This window comes from Lethenteron reissneri, chromosome 24, assembly GCF_015708825.2.
Source record: "Lethenteron reissneri isolate LAM-NWPU_2019-01 chromosome 24, ASM1570882v1, whole genome shotgun sequence".
NCBI lineage: Eukaryota > Metazoa > Chordata > Hyperoartia > Petromyzontiformes > Petromyzontidae > Lethenteron > Lethenteron reissneri.
The window spans coordinates 19,440,480-19,459,600 of record NC_083802.1 but is presented as its reverse complement, the minus strand read 5'-3'; the positions used below and the strand labels follow the sequence as shown (position 1 = coordinate 19,459,600).

The 19,121-nt window shown below is 52.3% G+C and overlaps 1 protein-coding gene across 1 annotated transcript in view; it reads right to left on the bottom strand.

Moving 5' to 3' along the window:
• The window catches only part of LOC133346760 (SH2 domain-containing adapter protein B-like), an 87,062-nt gene extending 68,275 nt beyond the window's left edge, over positions 1–18,787 (bottom strand). The window contains 2 exon segments of the mRNA XM_061558612.1: positions 17,405–18,323; positions 18,624–18,787. Coding sequence (XP_061414596.1) covers positions 17,405–18,049 — 645 coding nt within the window. The 5' untranslated portion in view covers positions 18,050–18,323; positions 18,624–18,787.
• Positions 18,788–19,121: the final 334 nt, after the last annotated feature.

Genomic DNA, 19,121 nt, shown 5'->3' with positions numbered 1-19,121 from the left:
TAAACCGTGCACGCAGCGATACATAAAGACGCTGCTGCATCATTATGCAGAGCTCGTTGTGTGCGCTTCTACATTTGTGTTTGTGCGTCTACGTGCGTTTGCGTGCACGTACACTGAACGCGGTCGCGTTGATTCACGGCAAAGTTTATGGGTTTAGATCGCGGAAGAGTGTCGTGACAAGCACTTGGCCTGTTTTCTGTTCACGTGACAAGCTTACGACTTGGCCGTGTCAGGTGGAGGTGGGTGCACGACACAGTTGCGCCGTACGCGATCTAGCACGACGAATGTTGGTCGCGTTGATGACAGTGCAGTCTCACTGACGTGCGCACAAGCACAAGTCTGAGCGATGTGCCTGCCAGCCGCGTGCTCACCCCGTGCGATTGCTGCCACATCTGGCAGAAGGAAGCACAGTCTGTTATGCTATAATGTGTTTAGGGAACACATTTCTTTTTTATAGCGCGGATGCGAATTGGGTATAACGCGATCGAGCGAACAGAACTTCGTCGCGAGGGTAGAAAAAAATCGATCGTACGGCTGCCTCGGCATAGCGTCATCACACAAGGCATTGGGATGCTGCTGGATGCTTCTAGATGCTACCCACGCGCCACAATCTTTGTCCAGCCTGCGTACGCATCTCACGTGTTATCGCGGACTGTGCTTTACCCTATATATTACAACGTGATGTTTCCACAACGCGGTGTTCTTGAGGAACGCAACTCCCACCGCGTTGCAGGAGGACAGACTGTAGTCTCGTCCACGGGCCCGAGCAGACGCTGGTACCACCGGAGGTAGCGACAGGTTCCTCGTGTTGATTTACTTACGTGGCTGATGAGAGTGGATTTACTGAGAAGTGGGTTATCACATTGCTCACCGCTATTGGCCGCTAGAATGAAGCCACCTCAGCTGGTACCATCGAGAGCGATACCTGGGCTGGTGTTGTGGACTACAATGAAGGGACGGCGAGCTGTGGAGGCATCTACGGCGTTGGCCGTGATGACCTCTTGACCTCGACAGACAGTATACGTACTACAGTGCCAGTAATAAAAAAAAATCCCCACTCACACCGATCGACATTATGGCTGCTTTGCCACAGACTATATAGGTCAAGGTGTCAAGCAATGACCCTTCTGCAGAGAAATACGTGAACTAGGAATGATCGACATCGATTGTACAACACACACGTCTCTCTGCATGCGACATCATGTGCCAGTAAAACGAATCAGTCTCCAAGCTCAATCTCGCATTGAGTGGTGGTAATGTCCAGAGGTGAAGCTTAGCTATTGGTGCAAAATACTACATTCATATGGCGGAACCCATTCTCTCAATAGCACGTGTCACATTACTATAGGTGGGTTCTTGTTTATGCCTGTACACTTTACTGCACGATAATATTGCAATTTATACAAAAGAGTCTCACTGAGCCTCAAGACTTGTTTTTACACGATGATCCCGCATTCGATGTTTGGCCCAATTCCAAACATCTCATGCAGATATTGTTTTATGGGACGAGGGGGAGAGAACAAGCCCCCTGTCCCCTTCTCCCATAGAATGGAGAAGAACCAATCACAGATCTGCACGGAGCCATGTGACCACTGCATCTGTATGCACGCCCGTGCGCGCGCGGAGCCAGCGTGTCCGTGACACTCCCAAAGTCATCGCGGCCGCCCAATAATCATTACTGAGTCATCGACGATCGGGCCTCTCAGCAACTAGAGTTCCCCACAGACACGCGCGCACACGCCGGCGGGGTCAATATAAATCAACGTCCGTCGCTTAAGCAGGTGAGAGCTTGCAGAGGTTCATCGGTAAGGGACACCTGCGCGGGAGAGTTTCGTTAACCCCAGGCTGATGAGTTTGGGAGGGTGTTTGTGCAATTTCAGTCCTGGGGTAGCTCCTAGCAGTGAGCCTTACCTGCTGACATAAGCCCCCTTCACGGGCGGAGAGAAAAGCAAAACGTGTTGAGTGCAGACTAATTAAGCAGAGCGGCGCTCTCGTGAAAACAACGTGAAGCAAACGTCCTAGGTGGTGGGTTTAAAAAAAATGCACTCATGCAGCATGAGCACAAGAATCTATTTGAATTCCTTTTGTAAACAACACAGCGATTTTTAAACAGGCAGCGGCACGGAGATGAAAACGTTACAGGCGGACATTGTCCCGGCTCGCCCGCTCCATCTGATTATTAAAAAAAATCCTGTCCCATATCTCATCTCCTGTCTATGATCACGAGGTTTCCCCACCAAGGCCAGTCCGCACCCCACGCCCACGCTGCCACTGCTGCCGCCGCCATGGTGCGGACTCCCCGCAGCCAAAAAATGAATAAACCCCGACCGAATCGTGGGATTCTCTCGTCAGGCCAGACCTGCAGGACCACCGTCCATCGCTCACGTGACCAAGTGACCGCTCACGTGACAGTGACCACTGATGTGACCGAGTGACCGCTCACGTGATCGAGTAACTGCCCAACTGAGTGACCGCTCACGTGACCGAGTAACCGCCGAACTGATTGAGTGACCGCTCACGTGACCGAGTAACCGCTCAGCTGACCGCGTGACTGCTGACGTAACCGAGTGACTACACAATGGGTGATTGTTCGGCCCAAAACGGCCCACATATGGTGATGATGATGGATGGTGGTTGTGAAGATAATGATGATGAGCGATGGATGATGGTGAATGATTATGGATGGTGGTGATGATGATGGATGATCATGGGTGGATGATAATCATGATGATGAATGGATGATGGAAGATGCTGGTTAAAGATGGATGGATATTGATATTGACGAGTGTATGGCGATGATGATGGTGGTGATGATGATGACGTTGCTGAGAATGATGCTGTTGACGATAGTGACCCTTGTTGGTGATGTCACGTTGGTAGTCTCTGCGCTCACGTCTCTCCCACCCTCTCGCACCCGCCACCCCTGCCGCATGTTGATTGCGCTCCGTGCGTGCCGCGATGCTCGAGCGGCCAGGGAAGAAATTGGCCACCGGGGCGTCTGGCGAGAGGATCGATTTATATCGGGGGACCATTCCGCCGAAATTAGGCGACAATAAATAGCGCCAGCAGCTGTCGGCGTGAGCCGACGCGGAGACGGTGGCGGTGCCGAGCGGCGTGCGGCGTGCCGAGCGGCGTGCGGAGCGGCGTTTGCCGGGAGCGGCCGTGGTGGGACTCGCGTCTCGAGCCGGAGACGCTGCGAATGCAGCGTCGTGAACGGCGCTCGCAGCACTCGTCCCAACCGGCGACCCCAACGGTGAAGCATGGCCGGCATGGACCTGGGGCAAAAGATCAAATAACCCGCTGCCCCCCCTCCCCCTTCACTGCTCACCCACCTTCGAATTTGTAATTTTCTTATCTCTTCATATCTCAGCGCCTGGGTCACCACTCCAACACGTGCCCCCCCCCCCATCCCCTCTTCTCCATGCGCAGTTGCACTGCCTGCACACTCGATAGGCACACCACTGGGCAAGCCCTGAGCCAGTGGTCAACAGGCTTCCACATTCCTATGAACTACTATTACTATTATGACTACAAAGCATCTAATGACGCCGAGGATCAAATCCCTATGGGGGGGAGCGAATCGATACAAGCCGAGAGCAGGCAACATAAAAGTTTGAAAAAAAGATGAGCTGCGACTGCCCATTGTGAACCCAGTCACGATGGTGGGGTGTTGCTGCAACCCGTGGAGTACGCATCCCACGTGACCTCCAGGGGTCACACTCCACAGCACTCGCTCATCTCCCTGGCGACCCGTACCTTCTGGGCCCTGCACAGAGGCAGTACAGAAAAATGGGGTTTGTGTGGAATGATTTGCTGGCCGCACCTGTTTCCTCCCACGTGAATTTTTGTTTTAAAAAGAATTGGCCAAATATCCCGATGTAGGACCTTCCCCAAAGAGAGTCTTGAGACTCAGCGAGAATATCCTGTATCTCTATTTTCGCAGTGCAGAGTGGAGGCGAGGATGTAGATGAGGGGGGTGGTGGGGGCGGGGGGGATTGGGGGGGAGGTGGCAGAGGAGACATTGCTCCACGTCAAAGATATCCCTGCTACGATCGATCACGATGAATCATCATTGGCTAATGATTCATTGATTAAAATTGATTCTGACGCTCGTGACACACGGATCTAATTGTGCGTGTTCAAATCGATTTCTTTCAATTGATTTACGTTCTCAGTTTTTATAGCGAAATAGATTCTCGGAATGTTTTAGTACAATCTTCACTGTTAATTTACATCGCGTCAAAAACGCAGTGGGATGATAGAGCCCCCACACACCTGTGCAGTGCGATGTGCCCAAGCAGAACGAGTTCGGAATTTTAATTCTGCCTCGAGGTTTTTGCGACAAATCGTAAGTATGTTGAACTTTGTTTGCACCGTACGTGTCCAATCGTACTAAGCCGAGGTGCGGGGGAAGGTCAACGAACAATCATTATCGTGATTGACGATGATGATGATGATGATTGCTTGACGTGGCACCAAGCCGCGGTGCCACGTCAGCGGGTTTCGAGTTTAAATCCCGTGGGCACACGCGAGTTGCCCTGCTCCGATCGCCCGCTGGAGCTGGACAATTCATCGCTACATCACGCTATGCCTTAGCGCTGGCCGTTCAAAGAATTAGCCAAGCTATAGACTTAAAGGGGGGATCTGTTTGCTGGGCAGTCTCGACCACCCTCACTCACAAAGGGCCCTGTTTTCACAAGACACAGGGCCTGAGTCACATGCTGGTGAATGTTACTCATCGTCCGGTTGTTTTTATTGCGAAATCGCGGAGATGTCTCCGCCACGACCGACATTCATCGCTGAATTCGGCCCCCGTGACTTCACTGCCGACATCGCCGGACTGGGGGTGACCTTAATCCAGCAGTGGACTGACCATGGCTGATGAAGATGACGACGGCGACGACTATGGGTGCATTCTTAACCTTGCAATAAACGCATTGAATCGCGCACGCGCCCGGCAACGAATGTCTGTGCTCCGGTTGGGTCACACGTCGCTCGAGAAGGGGCTGGGGAGCCCCATGGCCCGTGGGACCGATACGGCCGCGATTGCCATGCAGACACCTCCACCCCAACCGTGTCCACGAGGGACCGACCACTTGGAACTAATTGGGAACGAGAGGGGAACGTATTCAACCTCCCGATCAGCACGGTTGCCTACGCGCCTCCGATTCGCACGTTCGGCGACGTACGGTGCGAAAGAAGTTGAACATGCTACAATCCGCATGCCCACGCAATGTGAGCGCGACACCCAGCTGGAAGGGCCTCTCCGGACCAGGCCGTGGGGCACGTTGCTGGTCACGGCGCGGTCGGGAATTGCTCGGGTGCGCGTTCGCGTTTAGATTCACGCGATCTAACGCAGACACATCCATTCTGGATATTGGTCGCGAAAGCCTACGTGTTAAACTGTGCGTTAGCGTGCCGTAGCCAGTTACACTGCATTGAAAAGTGCCGTCTGGCCATGAGTAAGGGAAAGGTTCCTTCCCATTGTTGTACATAATAATGGGTGTTCGCGTGAAGCCTGCAGGCACCCTGTGTAACGTGAAATGTTTACGTGGCTTGGTTTTGTAATTTGTGGTTTTGCATCGATCTGGGGGCTCACCTGCTCCGAACCGATTGACACCGCAGAGAATTTAATATTTAGCCTCGACTCAAAACGTTGATATTGTCAATTCCTCACGTGACAGGTGTTTCTGTTTGTGTTCTGCCTGCTCGTTATTTCTTTACTGTACTTTTGTTTTCGTCTCCTTTGATGACCCAGGGTCACTCTTGCCAACAAGACTCATCCCGAGTCTCTTGAATCAAAATCAACTTGAACCAAAGTGCCACGGGTGCCCAGAGCACAAATTGGTTCCAGCTAAAGCAGCAAAACTGCATCGGTTGTGATGCATTTACACAGCCAATGGGAGCAAATTACTTGGTAACCCCACTTATTACAAATGGATACATAAATAAATTGCATCTACTTATGTAATGCCACCGCAGGCGGTACCATCGATGGGAATATCCCTGGTCCGGGCACGTGGGCTAGCAGAGGCGTGATGTCTCCACCACGGCGGTTAAAGCAAAATGATTCCCGAAGTCGAATCGCAACTCGGGATCACGACGCCATGAATGTTTAGAGAGGGGGGCCCACCGTTTGAAACGCAGTGGGTTGTGCAGCAGGCCGGACTGTGACCGCCACTGCATTATAACCGCATTAGCGCTGCTGCTGATGCTGCTGCCGCTGCTACCGCCGCCGCTCCGGTTATGAAATGGAAATCCTTTGAAAAGCAAAGACGTACACACACACAGCCACACACACACACGGCCACACACACGGCCACCCACACACACACAGCCACAAACACACAGCCACACACACACATCAGCCACACACGCACACAGCCACACACGCACAAAGACAGCCACACACAGCCACACACACACAGCCACACACACACACAGCCACACACGCACAAAGACAGCCACACACATTCACAACAACAACAACAACCGCCATTCGCCACTAAGTGGCGGTGACGTCACCACGATGCTTGTGCCAGGCCAAGTGCACCTTGAGGCCACGTGAAGTGTCGAAAGCCCGCTGGCAGGAGGTCACGGGGCAGACCCAGGTGCCACTGGTCGACTGACCGAGATGACCGAGATGACTGGCTGATGCACCACCTGTGCCCCCTACTGTGCCAACTTGCTGTGCTTTAGCCACCCGGCGCTCCGCTCGTTGTTGTGAGCGTCGCTCCTCCGCCCTCCGTTGTTGTTGGAGGGCGACTGCCTCCAACTGCCCAGTAGCGTCCTTCACGAGCCTCCTCCACTGAGGCCGATCTTGACACCGCTGGTACCAGTCATCGGCAAGTCCACTCAGCTCCACGTCCTCCTGTACCACATCACTCCATCTCTTCTCCAGCCCGTGCCGCGCCCGTCTAGCCCCCTCGATCCGGCCGAACAAAAGCTGTTTAGGCATGCGGTGGCTGGGCATGCGGGCTACATGACCCAGCCAACGCAGCCTTGCCTGCCGGAGGAGCTCACTGATGGGACCTTGCCCAGATCTTTCAAGGATTTGTGAGCTCCTCACACAATCCAGCCTGGTTAAACCCAGGATGGATCGTAGGCAGGCCAGCCTAAATGTTTCCAACCGGCGAAGATGCTCCACCAGGGGGGTCCACGTCTCGCAAGCGTAGAGAAGGGAGGGAATGACCGTGGCCGAGAAGACCTGAAGCTTCGTGCGGAGCGACAGACCAGGTAGCTTCCACACAGCGTTACGCAACCGATGAAAAGATATTGCCGCTCGACTGATTCGGAGTGAGACCTCTGCTGATAGACTGGAGCCGGTCATAAGCACACTGCCCAGGTATGGGAAACTCTCCACTCTCTCCACAACTGCCCCATCACCAATTGGGAGTTGTGGGGGTGGAGTGTCCGATGGTACAAAATACCCAGGCAGGTGCTTGGTTTTGGTGGGGCTGATGGTAAGGCCCCACCTCTTAGTGGCACGCTCCAGTCTCAGCAGCAGCGCCTCCAACTCCTCTTCTGAATGAGCAGCTATTACCAAATCATCGGCATACATAACGTGGTTGACCAATAGGGAGCCATCCCTTGATCGCACCCGGGCGTCGATCAGCCTCCCATTATATCTGTACCAAACGGAAATTCCCCCGGTACAGCTATTGAAGGCTTCACGAACTACGCGGTCAAAATAGATGTTAAATAATGTGGGAGCCAGAGGACATCCCTGTCGCACCCCAAGGTGTACAGGGAAAGGCTCCGACTCCCGGCCGCGTAGTTTTACCCGGGCCCGCTCACCATCATGAAGGTCCTTAATGATCGTGAGCAGAGGGTCAGGGACTCCGAAAGCACGAAGAATAACCCAGAGTCCAGTCCTACTGATGGTATCATAGGCCTTGACCAGGTCAATAAAGCAGAGATGTAGGTCTTTTTGGAATTCCCTACACCTCTGCTGTAGCAGACGGACAGAAAATATGGCATCTGTGCAGGACCGCCCTTTCCTGAAACCGCATTGGGGCTCCGCAAGCCCCTCCTCAGCGTGCCTAGCAAGGCGATGTTGAATAATCCTTGCCAGGACCTTACCCGGCACACACACATTCACACACACACAGCCACACACACATAGACACACACACACAGCCACACACACACAGCCACATACGCGCACGCATGTACATGCACGGGCACGGCGGACGAATATAATGCATTAGTCTGATAGGAAGGATTCGAATGTGCTCATCATAATGACTGCATGCATTAGTGACAAGAAAATACAACGCACCGGCACATGTGCAGCAAATCGCGTTAGTATGGATTAGCCACTTTCTGTTTCATTCAAATGCAAACCCCGGGGCCATTAGACAAAATTGTGTCATTCAAGCTAACCGTGACCCGTTCGTCTTTACGGACCGTGGGAGGTGAGAGGCCTCGTCAGCGTGAACCGCTCGCCGTCACGCTCGGGGTCGGTCAATCACACGCCGATTGGCGAGACCCCGGGCCCGCTGGGCGGCGTGGTCATTACTTTTCAAAAGACACACGGGGCCAGGATAAGGCAGGACAGCAAGCGGGTTTGCGGGCCGGTCTGCACAAGCCTCGGACAGCTGTATAAATAATAGGGCAAAGATCCCAAAAGAGCCGTGAAGAGTACACAGCTGCTGTTCGCGAGCGCTGGTTGCGTGTCCACACAGCGCCCGGCCGCCTCTGTCTCCCGAGTGCTCTCACATCGTAGCAGGCACTCATTGCAGGCTGTTCACCAACACACGCCAGCACACACTTGCACACACACGTACTCACAACAACAATAGTTGCCATTCACCACTCAGTGACGGTGACTTCCCCACAGCGCTTGTGCCAGGCCAGGTGCATTTTCAGAACACGTGAAGTGTCAAAGGCCCATTCGCAGGAGTCCACGGCGCAGACCGCGAGATAAATGGCGGGCAGATCGCAACAAAACTAACCCACACGAAGATTCCCCCATAACACATCTCACAGTCTGTTTGTTGGGGCCAGTGCTGTTCATGAGAGCTTATGAAGGCTGTCACGGCGCACAAGAGGCACTCACTTATGGCTGAGTCGACCTAGGGGAGGCCCAGAGCCGATTAAAATATTTGCAACTAGTGTTGGCCAGTTTTGAAATTTCTGACCTGGGGTCATCATCATCATCATCATTTCTTCTGGGTCTATAAATCTGGTATCCAAATGTGAACAGTTTACGATGGTCATCTTATGAAGAGACTGGTCCCTGCCTGTGGAATTGTAAGAGAAGGCAAGATCTTCTGATTTTTTAAATAATAAGTGACAGAACGCGTCCACTGCAGAGATGGAGCAATGAAATCGGTGGTAGTAGCCCTGGGCTGTGGATAGATCATAGGCGATGGTGATGATAGTGATGATCAAAATCTCACGCAGGAGCCAGCGCTGGCCGCCGCTTTTCCGAGCAAGCGGTGTGCTTTCCACATTACTATACTGGGAGTCGGACACCCATTCACCGATGTGGGGCAAACATCGCAGCTGCTGCAAGCTCCCTTCCTATTTGCGTTGCTCTGAGCAGGAGCCGCGGCAATCTGTGGACACGCGGAGAGCTAAATCTCTCTCTCTCTGTGTGCTGAGAGCTCTAATTGGGACCCATTCGCTCTCAATCGGCGTGACACACGCGGCGCGCCGCCCCCCTCCGAGTGAAGAACCGCGGCCTCGCCGCTCATCGCGGCCCCCCTACCCCTCCACTCCTGCCCGCTCCATCGCTCACCCCCCTCATAATCGGAGGAAGGGGATGAGTTGGTGAGGTGGGAGGGGGGCAGTGTGGGGTGGGCTGGGAGAGGGCAGCGGCTATTAATGAGGTACAGACGCAACGGCCCTCTACACTTCATCCGAGGCGACCTTGAGCTGTAATTATGTTTTAGCGTAAACGTCTCGACACGTGGACCCTGACGCGAAGCTCAGGGGAGCGGAGGCGGTCAGCGTTGCTCCCAAGGGGTGGTTCATAATGGCCGTGTCGGAGACACGGGACGTGAAACGGTTGAGATGCGTCCCCGGTTCGAATCCCGGGGCTGATGGTCTCAGCCAGGTCACCGTTGACTCGCACAGAGGGGGACCCATAGACTCACACAGAGACCCCTTACATAGAGACCCATAGACTCACACCGAGACCCCTTACATAGAGACCCATAGACTCACACAGAGACCCCTTACATAGAGACCCATAGACTCACACAGAGACCCCCTACATAGAGACCCATAGACTCACACAGAGACCCCTTACATAGAGACCCATAGACTCACACAGAGACCCCTTACATAGAGACCCATAGACTCACACAGAGACCCTATAGACTCACACAGAGACCCCTTACATAGACGCATATACTCACATAGAGACCCCATAGACTCGCATAGAGACCCATAGACTCGCATAGAGACCCCCATTAACTCACACAGAGACCCCTTACATAGAGACCCATAGACTCACACAGAGACCCCTTACATAGAGACCCATAGACTCACACAGAGACCCCTTACATAGAGACCCATAGACTCACACAGAGACCCCTTACATAGAGACCCATAGACTCACACAGAGACCCCTTACATAGAGACCCATAGACTCACACAGAGACCCCATAGACTCGCATATAGACCCCTTACATAGAGACCCATAGACTCACACAGAGGCCCCATAGACTCACACAGAGACCCCTTACATAGACGCATATACTCACATAGAGACCCCATAGACTCGCATAGAGACCCATAGACTCGCATAGAGACCCCCATAGACTCACACAGAGACCCCTTACATAGAGACCCATAGACTCACACAGAGACCCCCATTAACTCGCATAGAGACCCCTTACATAGAGACCCATAGACTCACACAGAGATCCCTTACATAGAGACCCATAGACTCACACAGAGACCCTTACATAGAGACCCATAGACTCGCATAGAGATCCCTTACATAGAGACCCATAGACTCACACAGAGACCCCATAGACTCACACAGAGACCCTTACATAGAGACCCATAGACTCGCATAGAGATCCTTACATAGAGACCCATAGACTCACACAGAGACCCTTACATAGAGACCCATAGACTCGCATAGAGATCCCTTACATAGAGACCCATAGACGCACACAGAGACCCCTTAAATAGAGACCCATAGACTCACACAGAAATCCATTACATAGAGACCCATAGACTCACACAGAGACCCCTTACATAGAGACCCATAGACTCACACAAAGACCCCTTACATAGAGACCCATAGACTCACACAAAGACCCCTACATAGAGACCCATAGATTCACACAGATCCCCATACACTCGCATAGAGAGCCCTTACATAGAGACCCATAGATGCACACAGAGACCCCTTAAATAGAGACACATAGACTCACAGAGAAATCCATTACATAGATACTCATAGACTCACATAGAGACCCATAGACTCACACAGAGACTCCTTGCATAGAGACCCATAGACTCACACAGAGACTCCTTGCATGGAGACCCATACTCACACAGAAATCCATTATATAGAGACGCATAGCCTCACACAGATACCCCCAGACACTCGCACAGATTAACAATGTATAGCTAGTGGCAGCAGTTGGCAGTGCAGCAAATAGGTTAACTTGTACACACACAAGTTCACAATCACAAATATACCCACAAACACACAAATAGGCACACACACGAGCTCACGCACATGTATCGATGATGATGATGATGATGGAGATCATGGTTATTGACGACGAGTCACCGGTGTCAGAATATAAGTCGAGGACAGAGGGGAGGAGTTGGGGGGAGGGGAGGCTGTGGGGGTCCGGGGGGGTGAGGGGGCTGGGGTCTTCTAGGAGGGAGTTGGGGGAGTAAAGAGACCTCGTGTGCTTTCCAGTTTCCAACATCCAATCATGAGCCCCCCCACTCCCTTCCCACAATGCCTGCCCGACAGGTGACACGTGACCCTTTCTGTCCCAACAGCACAATGGCAGGAAGGACCGGTCCGAGGGGAGGGAGCAGGGGGTGGGGGTGAGGGAGGTGGGTGGGGGTGAGGGAGGTGGGTGGGTGGATCCAGGGAATTCATTCTCTCTGCACTGACAGCGAGACACGATCACAACACAACCATCACCCCCATTCCCAGCGAGGCTGTTGGAGCAAGCGTTGTTAGCGAGCGCCTATTAAGGCCGGCACGGCATACGAGGGGGATGGTGTGTCCAACACACACATACACACACGCGCGTGTGTGTATGTGCGTGTGTGTTCCTCGTGATGCATCCTGCGAGTCTGCATCAGCTTAAGCCCCACGTGACCTCGTCACTCCCACGCGCCACATGTTGCCAAAAGCGAGCGTGGCATCTCCATCATTCCCCCCGAGAGAGATAAAATAAATACCGCTTTGCGGGAAGTCAGCGTGCAAAGGTCGTCTTATGGACAGACTGGCTCCCGGCCACGGGAATGTGGAATATCGCCATTGTCTCAAGGTCGCCCATTTGAGTAAGGAGACACTTTGGCTCACCGTGGCAGTGATGCTGCTCACTCAGAGCGAGTTCGATGTTTCGATGAGCAACGAGGCGGTGCTCACCACGCGTTTACAGCCCTGAGCCAGTGGTGGAAATTCCACGTTCCTATGGCGGGGGGCGAGCCTCTCCATAGGACAACCTATGCTGACTTCCCCACAGAGTGAGTACTCATGTTGTTTAACCTGGAAAGCATTGCGAGTCTCAAGACGCAGTTTCGCTTGTGGGTATGTGTGTGTGTACACACAAGGTATGCGTGTGTGTGTACACACAAGGATATACGAGGGATCTTTGTATGTGTATATAAACGCATGACTGAACCTTGTCCTGGGCATGTCCCTTAGGTCGGTACAGCCTCAAATGAGTTCCTGATGCGGTGTGTAGAATTCAACACTGGGGAGGAAATGGCTTGCGGGCGAGCTCCTGGTCAACCAATAATGCGCTCGCTCGCCACGCTCGCCCCAACAGTCCGCTACGGGCTTCGTGGAGGAGGGGGGGGGAGGTCTTTGTAGACACAGGAGCACATCACGCACGCACGTACACACATGAAGGTACGTGCGCGTTCCCCGCGCGCGCGTGTAAGACGACGGCCACGGACAATTACAAAATTAAAGCAACGCCACAAACAAACAAACAACGACCCGCGGTCTTCACGAATAGGCAACGCCGTGATGTCCGCCCTCTCCACTCGCGGAGCGCAACCAATGCAACGCGGCTACAGACCCGGCTAGATTCGCGCTGTCCCAACCAACCTCGCTCGCCACGGCGAAATCTCCCCACCTCCACCACCTCCACCACCTCCTCCTCCTCTTCGTGCGCGAGAGGCGACGGCCCCAATTCGTGGTTGGCCGCTATGAATGTCCAACGTGATATAACTGAGCCACTTTTCGCCGAGCGATCGTTTGTGGCCGGCTGGCTTCTGAAAAAGAGCCGTGAAGGCTCGGTGGGCCTTACCTGGTATAATCAAAATGGTAAATTGTAAAAAATGATTAATTTGAAGCGCGCTTCAACGGCAAAACAGCGGTTCCATGCTTGTCTTCTCATATACAGTGTACAAATATTCGTTAATAACACTGTGGCCTTAACATGACAAATATATGTTTGTTGAACTTTGTTTGCACCGTACGTAGCCTAAAGTGCGGGAAATGCGCATACAACGTGTAGAAGAAGGGTCACTGATGCGCCATGAAGAAGGACCATTGTCCGAAACGTCGCCTATTATAGATTTGTCCCCTTGAGGCCAGTGTTGGTAAGGAGTGCGTGGCGTTCTTATTGTTTGTGCATCACTGCCAGCACAGCAGCAGCACCCAAGCACGTGACATGAGTTCGACACAGAGACGGGTGGAGGCCCCAACACACGTGTGGAGGGGGGGGGGCATTGCCCCCATTTCCGCCCGGCCGCTTTCTTTTTACCCCGCGAGCAAAGAGCCCAGGCGATATAAACACACACACGCACGTGTACACACACGCACGTGTACACACACACGCGCGTGTATAAAAAAAAGACAAAGATTCCCCCGTATAGTCTTAACTGACTGTTGGGGCAAGTGCTGTTAGCGAGCACCTATGAAGGTCGGCAAGGCACGCGAGGGGGCGCTTTGTCAGCACCACACCCGACCGCCTTTGTCTCCCCAGTGGCGATATTTACACACCGCACAAGGTACTCATTTGAGGCTGAGTCAACCTAGAGGAGTCCCAGGACCGGTTCAGATAATAGTCGCTGGTGTCGACCGTGTGCGGGATCGAACTCGTGTCGCCGGGGTTCGTAGTGCAGCGCGCTGACCGCTACAAAATACACACACACATGTACACACACACACATGTACACACACACACACGTGTACACACACACACACACGTGTACACACACAGACGTGTACGCACAAAGATCCCCCATTTAGCCTTAACAGACTGTTGGGGCAAGTGCTGTTAGCGAGCACCTATGAAGGCCGGTACGGCACACGAGGGGGTGGGTGGCCAACACCACGCCCGGCCGTCTTTGTCTCCCTAGTGACGGTATTTACACATCGCACCAGGTACTCATTTGAGACTGAGTCAACCTAGGGGAGGCCCGGGACCGGTTCAGATAATCGTCACTGGTGTTGGCCGTGAGCGGGAATCGAACCCGGGTCGCCAGGTTCATAGCGCAGCGTGCTAACCGCTACACTACCGCTCCCCAAATACACACACGTGTACACACACACACACGTGTACACACACACACGTGTACACACACACACACACGTGTACACACACACGTGTACACACACACACACACGTGTACACACACACACGTGTACACACACACGTGTACACACACACGTGTACACACACACACACACACGTGTACACACACACACACGTGTACACACACACACGCAGTTGGGGCCGGGATCACGTGGTGGCTGGAGGCCGGACGGAGCCGACTCGTCCAGACTCAGCGAGACGCCGTCTCGCAGCCGTGGGGAGCGGCGATGGAGAAAGTTTTCGGCAAGAGTCAGACGGACGGACGGGAACTTTGAACAAGGCGTGAACCGGGGCCGAACCTATCCCTCGTGTGGTTCGGAGCCAGCGTGCCCCACAGCACACAGACACACACGCCCATCAGAGGCGATGGAACAGAGACGTGAGATCAAGCGAGATTCCACACACACGCGTCTAAACCCACGTGCTGAGCACACCAAGCTGTTATACCGTGATAGTTTATGCCGAGTGAACCTAGGGGAGGCCTAGACTAGGTTCACATGCAGATGTGGTGGTGGTGGTGAAAATACTAGTTGTAGTACTAGTTATACTAGTTGTAGTGCTAGTAGTAGTACTAGTTGTAGTACTAGTTATACTAGTTGTAGTGCTAGTAGTAGTACTAGTTGTAGTACTAGTTGTGCTAGTTGTAGTACTAGTTGTAGTGCTAGTTGTAGTACTAGTTGTAGTACTAGTTGTAGTGCTAGTTGTAGTACTAGTTGTAGTACTAGTTGTAGTGCTAGTTGTAGTACTAGTTGTAGTGCTAGTTGTAGTACTAGTTGTAGTACTAGTTGTAGTGCTAGTTGTAGTACTAGTTGTAGTACTAGTTGTAGTGCTAGTTGTAGTACTAGTAGTACTAGTTGTAGTACTAATTGTAGTACTAGTAGTACTAGTTGTAGTACTAGTTGTGCTAGTTGTAGTACTAGTTGTAGTACTAGTTATACTAGTTGTAGTGCTAGTTGTAGTGCTAGTTGTAGTACTAGTTGTAGTACTAGTTATACTAGTTGTAGTGCTAGTTGTAGTACTAGTTGTAGTACTAGTAGTACTAGTTGTAGTACTAGTTGTAGTACTAGTTGTAGTACTAGTTGTAGTACTAGTAGTACTAGTTGTAGTACTAGTTGTAGTACTAGTAGTACTAGTTGTAGTACTAGTTGTGCTAGTTGTAGTACTAGTTGTAGTACTAGTTGTAGTACTAGTTGTGCTAGTTGTAGTACTAGTTATACTAGTTGTAGTGCTAGTTGTAGTGCTAGTTGTAGTACTAGTTGTAGTACTAGTTATACTAGTTGTAGTGCTAGTTGTAGTACTAGTTGTAGTGCTAGTTGTAGTACTAGTTGTAGTACTAGTTGTAGTGCTAGTTGTAGTACTAGTTATACTAGTTGTAGTACTAGTTGTAGTACTAGTTATACTAATTGTAGTGCTAGTTGTAGTACTAGTTGTAGTGCTAGTTGTAGTACTAGTTGTAGTACTAGTTATACTAGTTGTAGTACTAGTTGTAGTACTAGTTGTAGTACTAGTTATACTAATTGTAGTGCTAGTTGTAGTACTAGTTGTAGTGCTAGTTATACTAGTTGTAGTGCTAGTTGTAGTACTAGTTGTACTAGTTGTAGTACTAGTTATACTAGTTGTAGTACTAGTTGTAGTACTAGTTGTACTAGTTGTAGTACTAGTTATACTAGTTGTAGTACTAGTTGTAGTACTAGTTATACTAGTTGTAGTACTAGTTATACTAGTTGTAGTACTAGTTGTAGTACTAGTTATACTAGTTGTAGTGCTAGTTGTAGTGCTAGTTGTAGTACTAGTTGTAGTACTAGTTATACTAGTTGTAGTGCTAGTTGTAGTACTAGTTGTAGTGCTAGTTGTAGTACTAGTTGTAGTACTAGTTGTAGTGCTAGTTGTAGTACTAGTTATACTAGTTGTAGTACTAGTTGTAGTACTAGTTATACTAATTGTAGTGCTAGTTGTAGTACTAGTTGTAGTGCTAGTTGTAGTACTAGTTGTAGTACTAGTTATACTAGTTGTAGTACTAGTTGTAGTACTAGTTGTAGTACTAGTTATACTAATTGTAGTGCTAGTTGTAGTACTAGTTGTAGTGCTAGTTATACTAGTTGTAGTGCTAGTTGTAGTACTAGTTGTACTAGTTGTAGTACTAGTTATACTAGTTGTAGTACTAGTTGTAGTACTAGTTGTACTAGTTGTAGTACTAGTTATACTAGTTGTAGTACTAGTTGTAGTACTAGTTATACTAGTTGTAGTACTAGTTATACTAGTTGTAGTACTAGTTGTAGTACTAGTTATACTAGTTGTAGTACTAGTTATACTAGTTGTAGTACTAGTTGTAGTACTAGTTGTACTAGTTGTAGTACTAGTTGTAGTACTAGTTGTAGTACTAGTTATACTAGTTGTAGTACTAGTTGTAGTACTAGTTGTAGTACTAGTTATACTAGTTGTAGTACTAGTTATACTAGTTGTAGTACTAGTTGTAGTACTAGTTATACTAGTTGTAGTACTAGTTATACTAGTTGTAGTACTAGTTGTAGTACTAGTTATACTAGTTGTAGTACTAGTTATACTAGTTGTAGTACTAGTTGTAGTACTAGTTATACTAGTTGTAGTACTAGTTGTGGTGGGAGTCGTCCCGTCCTCACCTTGTCGTCCTTCCCCTTGGCCGCGCCATCGTCCCCGCCGCTGCCCCCCTGCCCACCGCTGCCCCCCTGCCCGCCGCTGCCCCCCCGCGTCCCGTTCCGCAGCGCCTTCCCTGGCGGCCCCGCGGCTCCCGCGGAGCCAGAAGCAGCAGAAGCAGCAGCAGCTGCAGCAGCAGCAGCTGCAGCAGCCGCAGCAGCGGCGTTAGCAGCAGCAGCGCTCTCCACCTTGATGAGACGATGTTTCTGCGACAAGAACTTCACGTCCGCTTGCTGCTGGCCGCCACCACCGCCACCACCAGCAGCAGTGACCGCCGGCGACTGCTGCTGCTGCTGCAAATGCTGCTGCTGCTGTGAAGCAGTCCCCATCTGCTGCTCCGCGTCAGTCGCCTCCTGCTGCTGCTGCTGCTCGCCCTGCATCTTGATGCGCTGCAGGGCGCTGGAGCAAGGTCCGCTGTAGGGGTCCTCGAAGTCCTTGTCCTTCTGCGCGCGGTAGGCCGACAGGAGGAGGTCACCGGTGAGGGCCGGCCCGGGGAGGGCCACCTCCACCGCCGGACCGGCCGAGGTCTTGCGCCGGTAGTCGGGCTTGGGGGGCTGTGGCGGGGCGCGCTTTGCGCCCAGCCCCAAGTGCTCCTTCAGCCATTTGGCCATGCCAGCGGTGCTGCTGCTGCTGCTGCCGCCGACGGCGACGACGATGTGGAGGAGCCCTGCTGCTGGACGAAGCCGCGGCGCCCGGGCGCACCGCCGCCCCGGGGTGTGGTGACCCTGGCCAGACCGGCACCGGCTCGGGGTCAGTCGGGTGGAGCGCTTGGGTTGTCCGGTCGGCTCCGTCTCTCCCTCCTCCCCTTGCTCTGTCTCCCTCCTCGGGCCCCTGTGGGCTGAGTGCCGGGGGGATGTTGTCTTCTTCGAACGCGAGATCCCGCGCCTGCGTGCGCGCGGTGAAATCGGAACAGAACCAGAGGGCTTAGACCTGCTTGAGATGGGGATGGAACCAGAGAACAGAGACCGAGTTGAGATGGAATGGAATCAGGGAACAGAGACCAACTTGAGATGAGAATGGAACCAGGGAACAGAGACCAACTTAAGATGGAGATGGAACCAGAGATCAGAGACCGACTTTAGATGTGAACAGAACCAGAGATCAGAGACAAACTTGAGATGTGAACAGAACCAGAGATCAGAGACAAACTTGAGATGAGAACAGAACCAGAGATCAGAGACTAACTTGAGCGGCTGCGGCGGCTGCGCTGAGGAGGGAGCGAGGCGAATGTTGACGGCGGCGAGGCGATGCGCGCGTGCCACCTCCCCCAGCGCCGGCTCGCTCCAATTAGCGAGGCGGCGCGGCTCGGGGCGATGAGACGGGGATGGGGAGGCGGGGGAGGAGGGGAGGGAGGAGGAGGGAGGAGGGGAGGGAGGAGGCGCGTGCTCGCGCGTGTGCGCGCACGCCGGCCCCGTGGCCACTTAAGTTGGTTTTATTTGTTGGGAGGAGGGGAGAGCAGAGAAGAGAGGCAGAGGGGAGAGGCAGAGGGGAGAGGCAGAGGGGGGAGTCGTGGGGAGAGGAGGGGACGGAGAAGAGGGAGGTGAGACGAGTGGACGATTGTGGCTGTATCGGTGGCAGCGATGGGACCGCGTGCGGCGGCGACACGAGGCGGCAGCAGCTGTTGTTGTTGGTGGTGGTGTTAGTGGTGGTGGTGTTAGTGATGATGATGATGGTGGTGGTGTT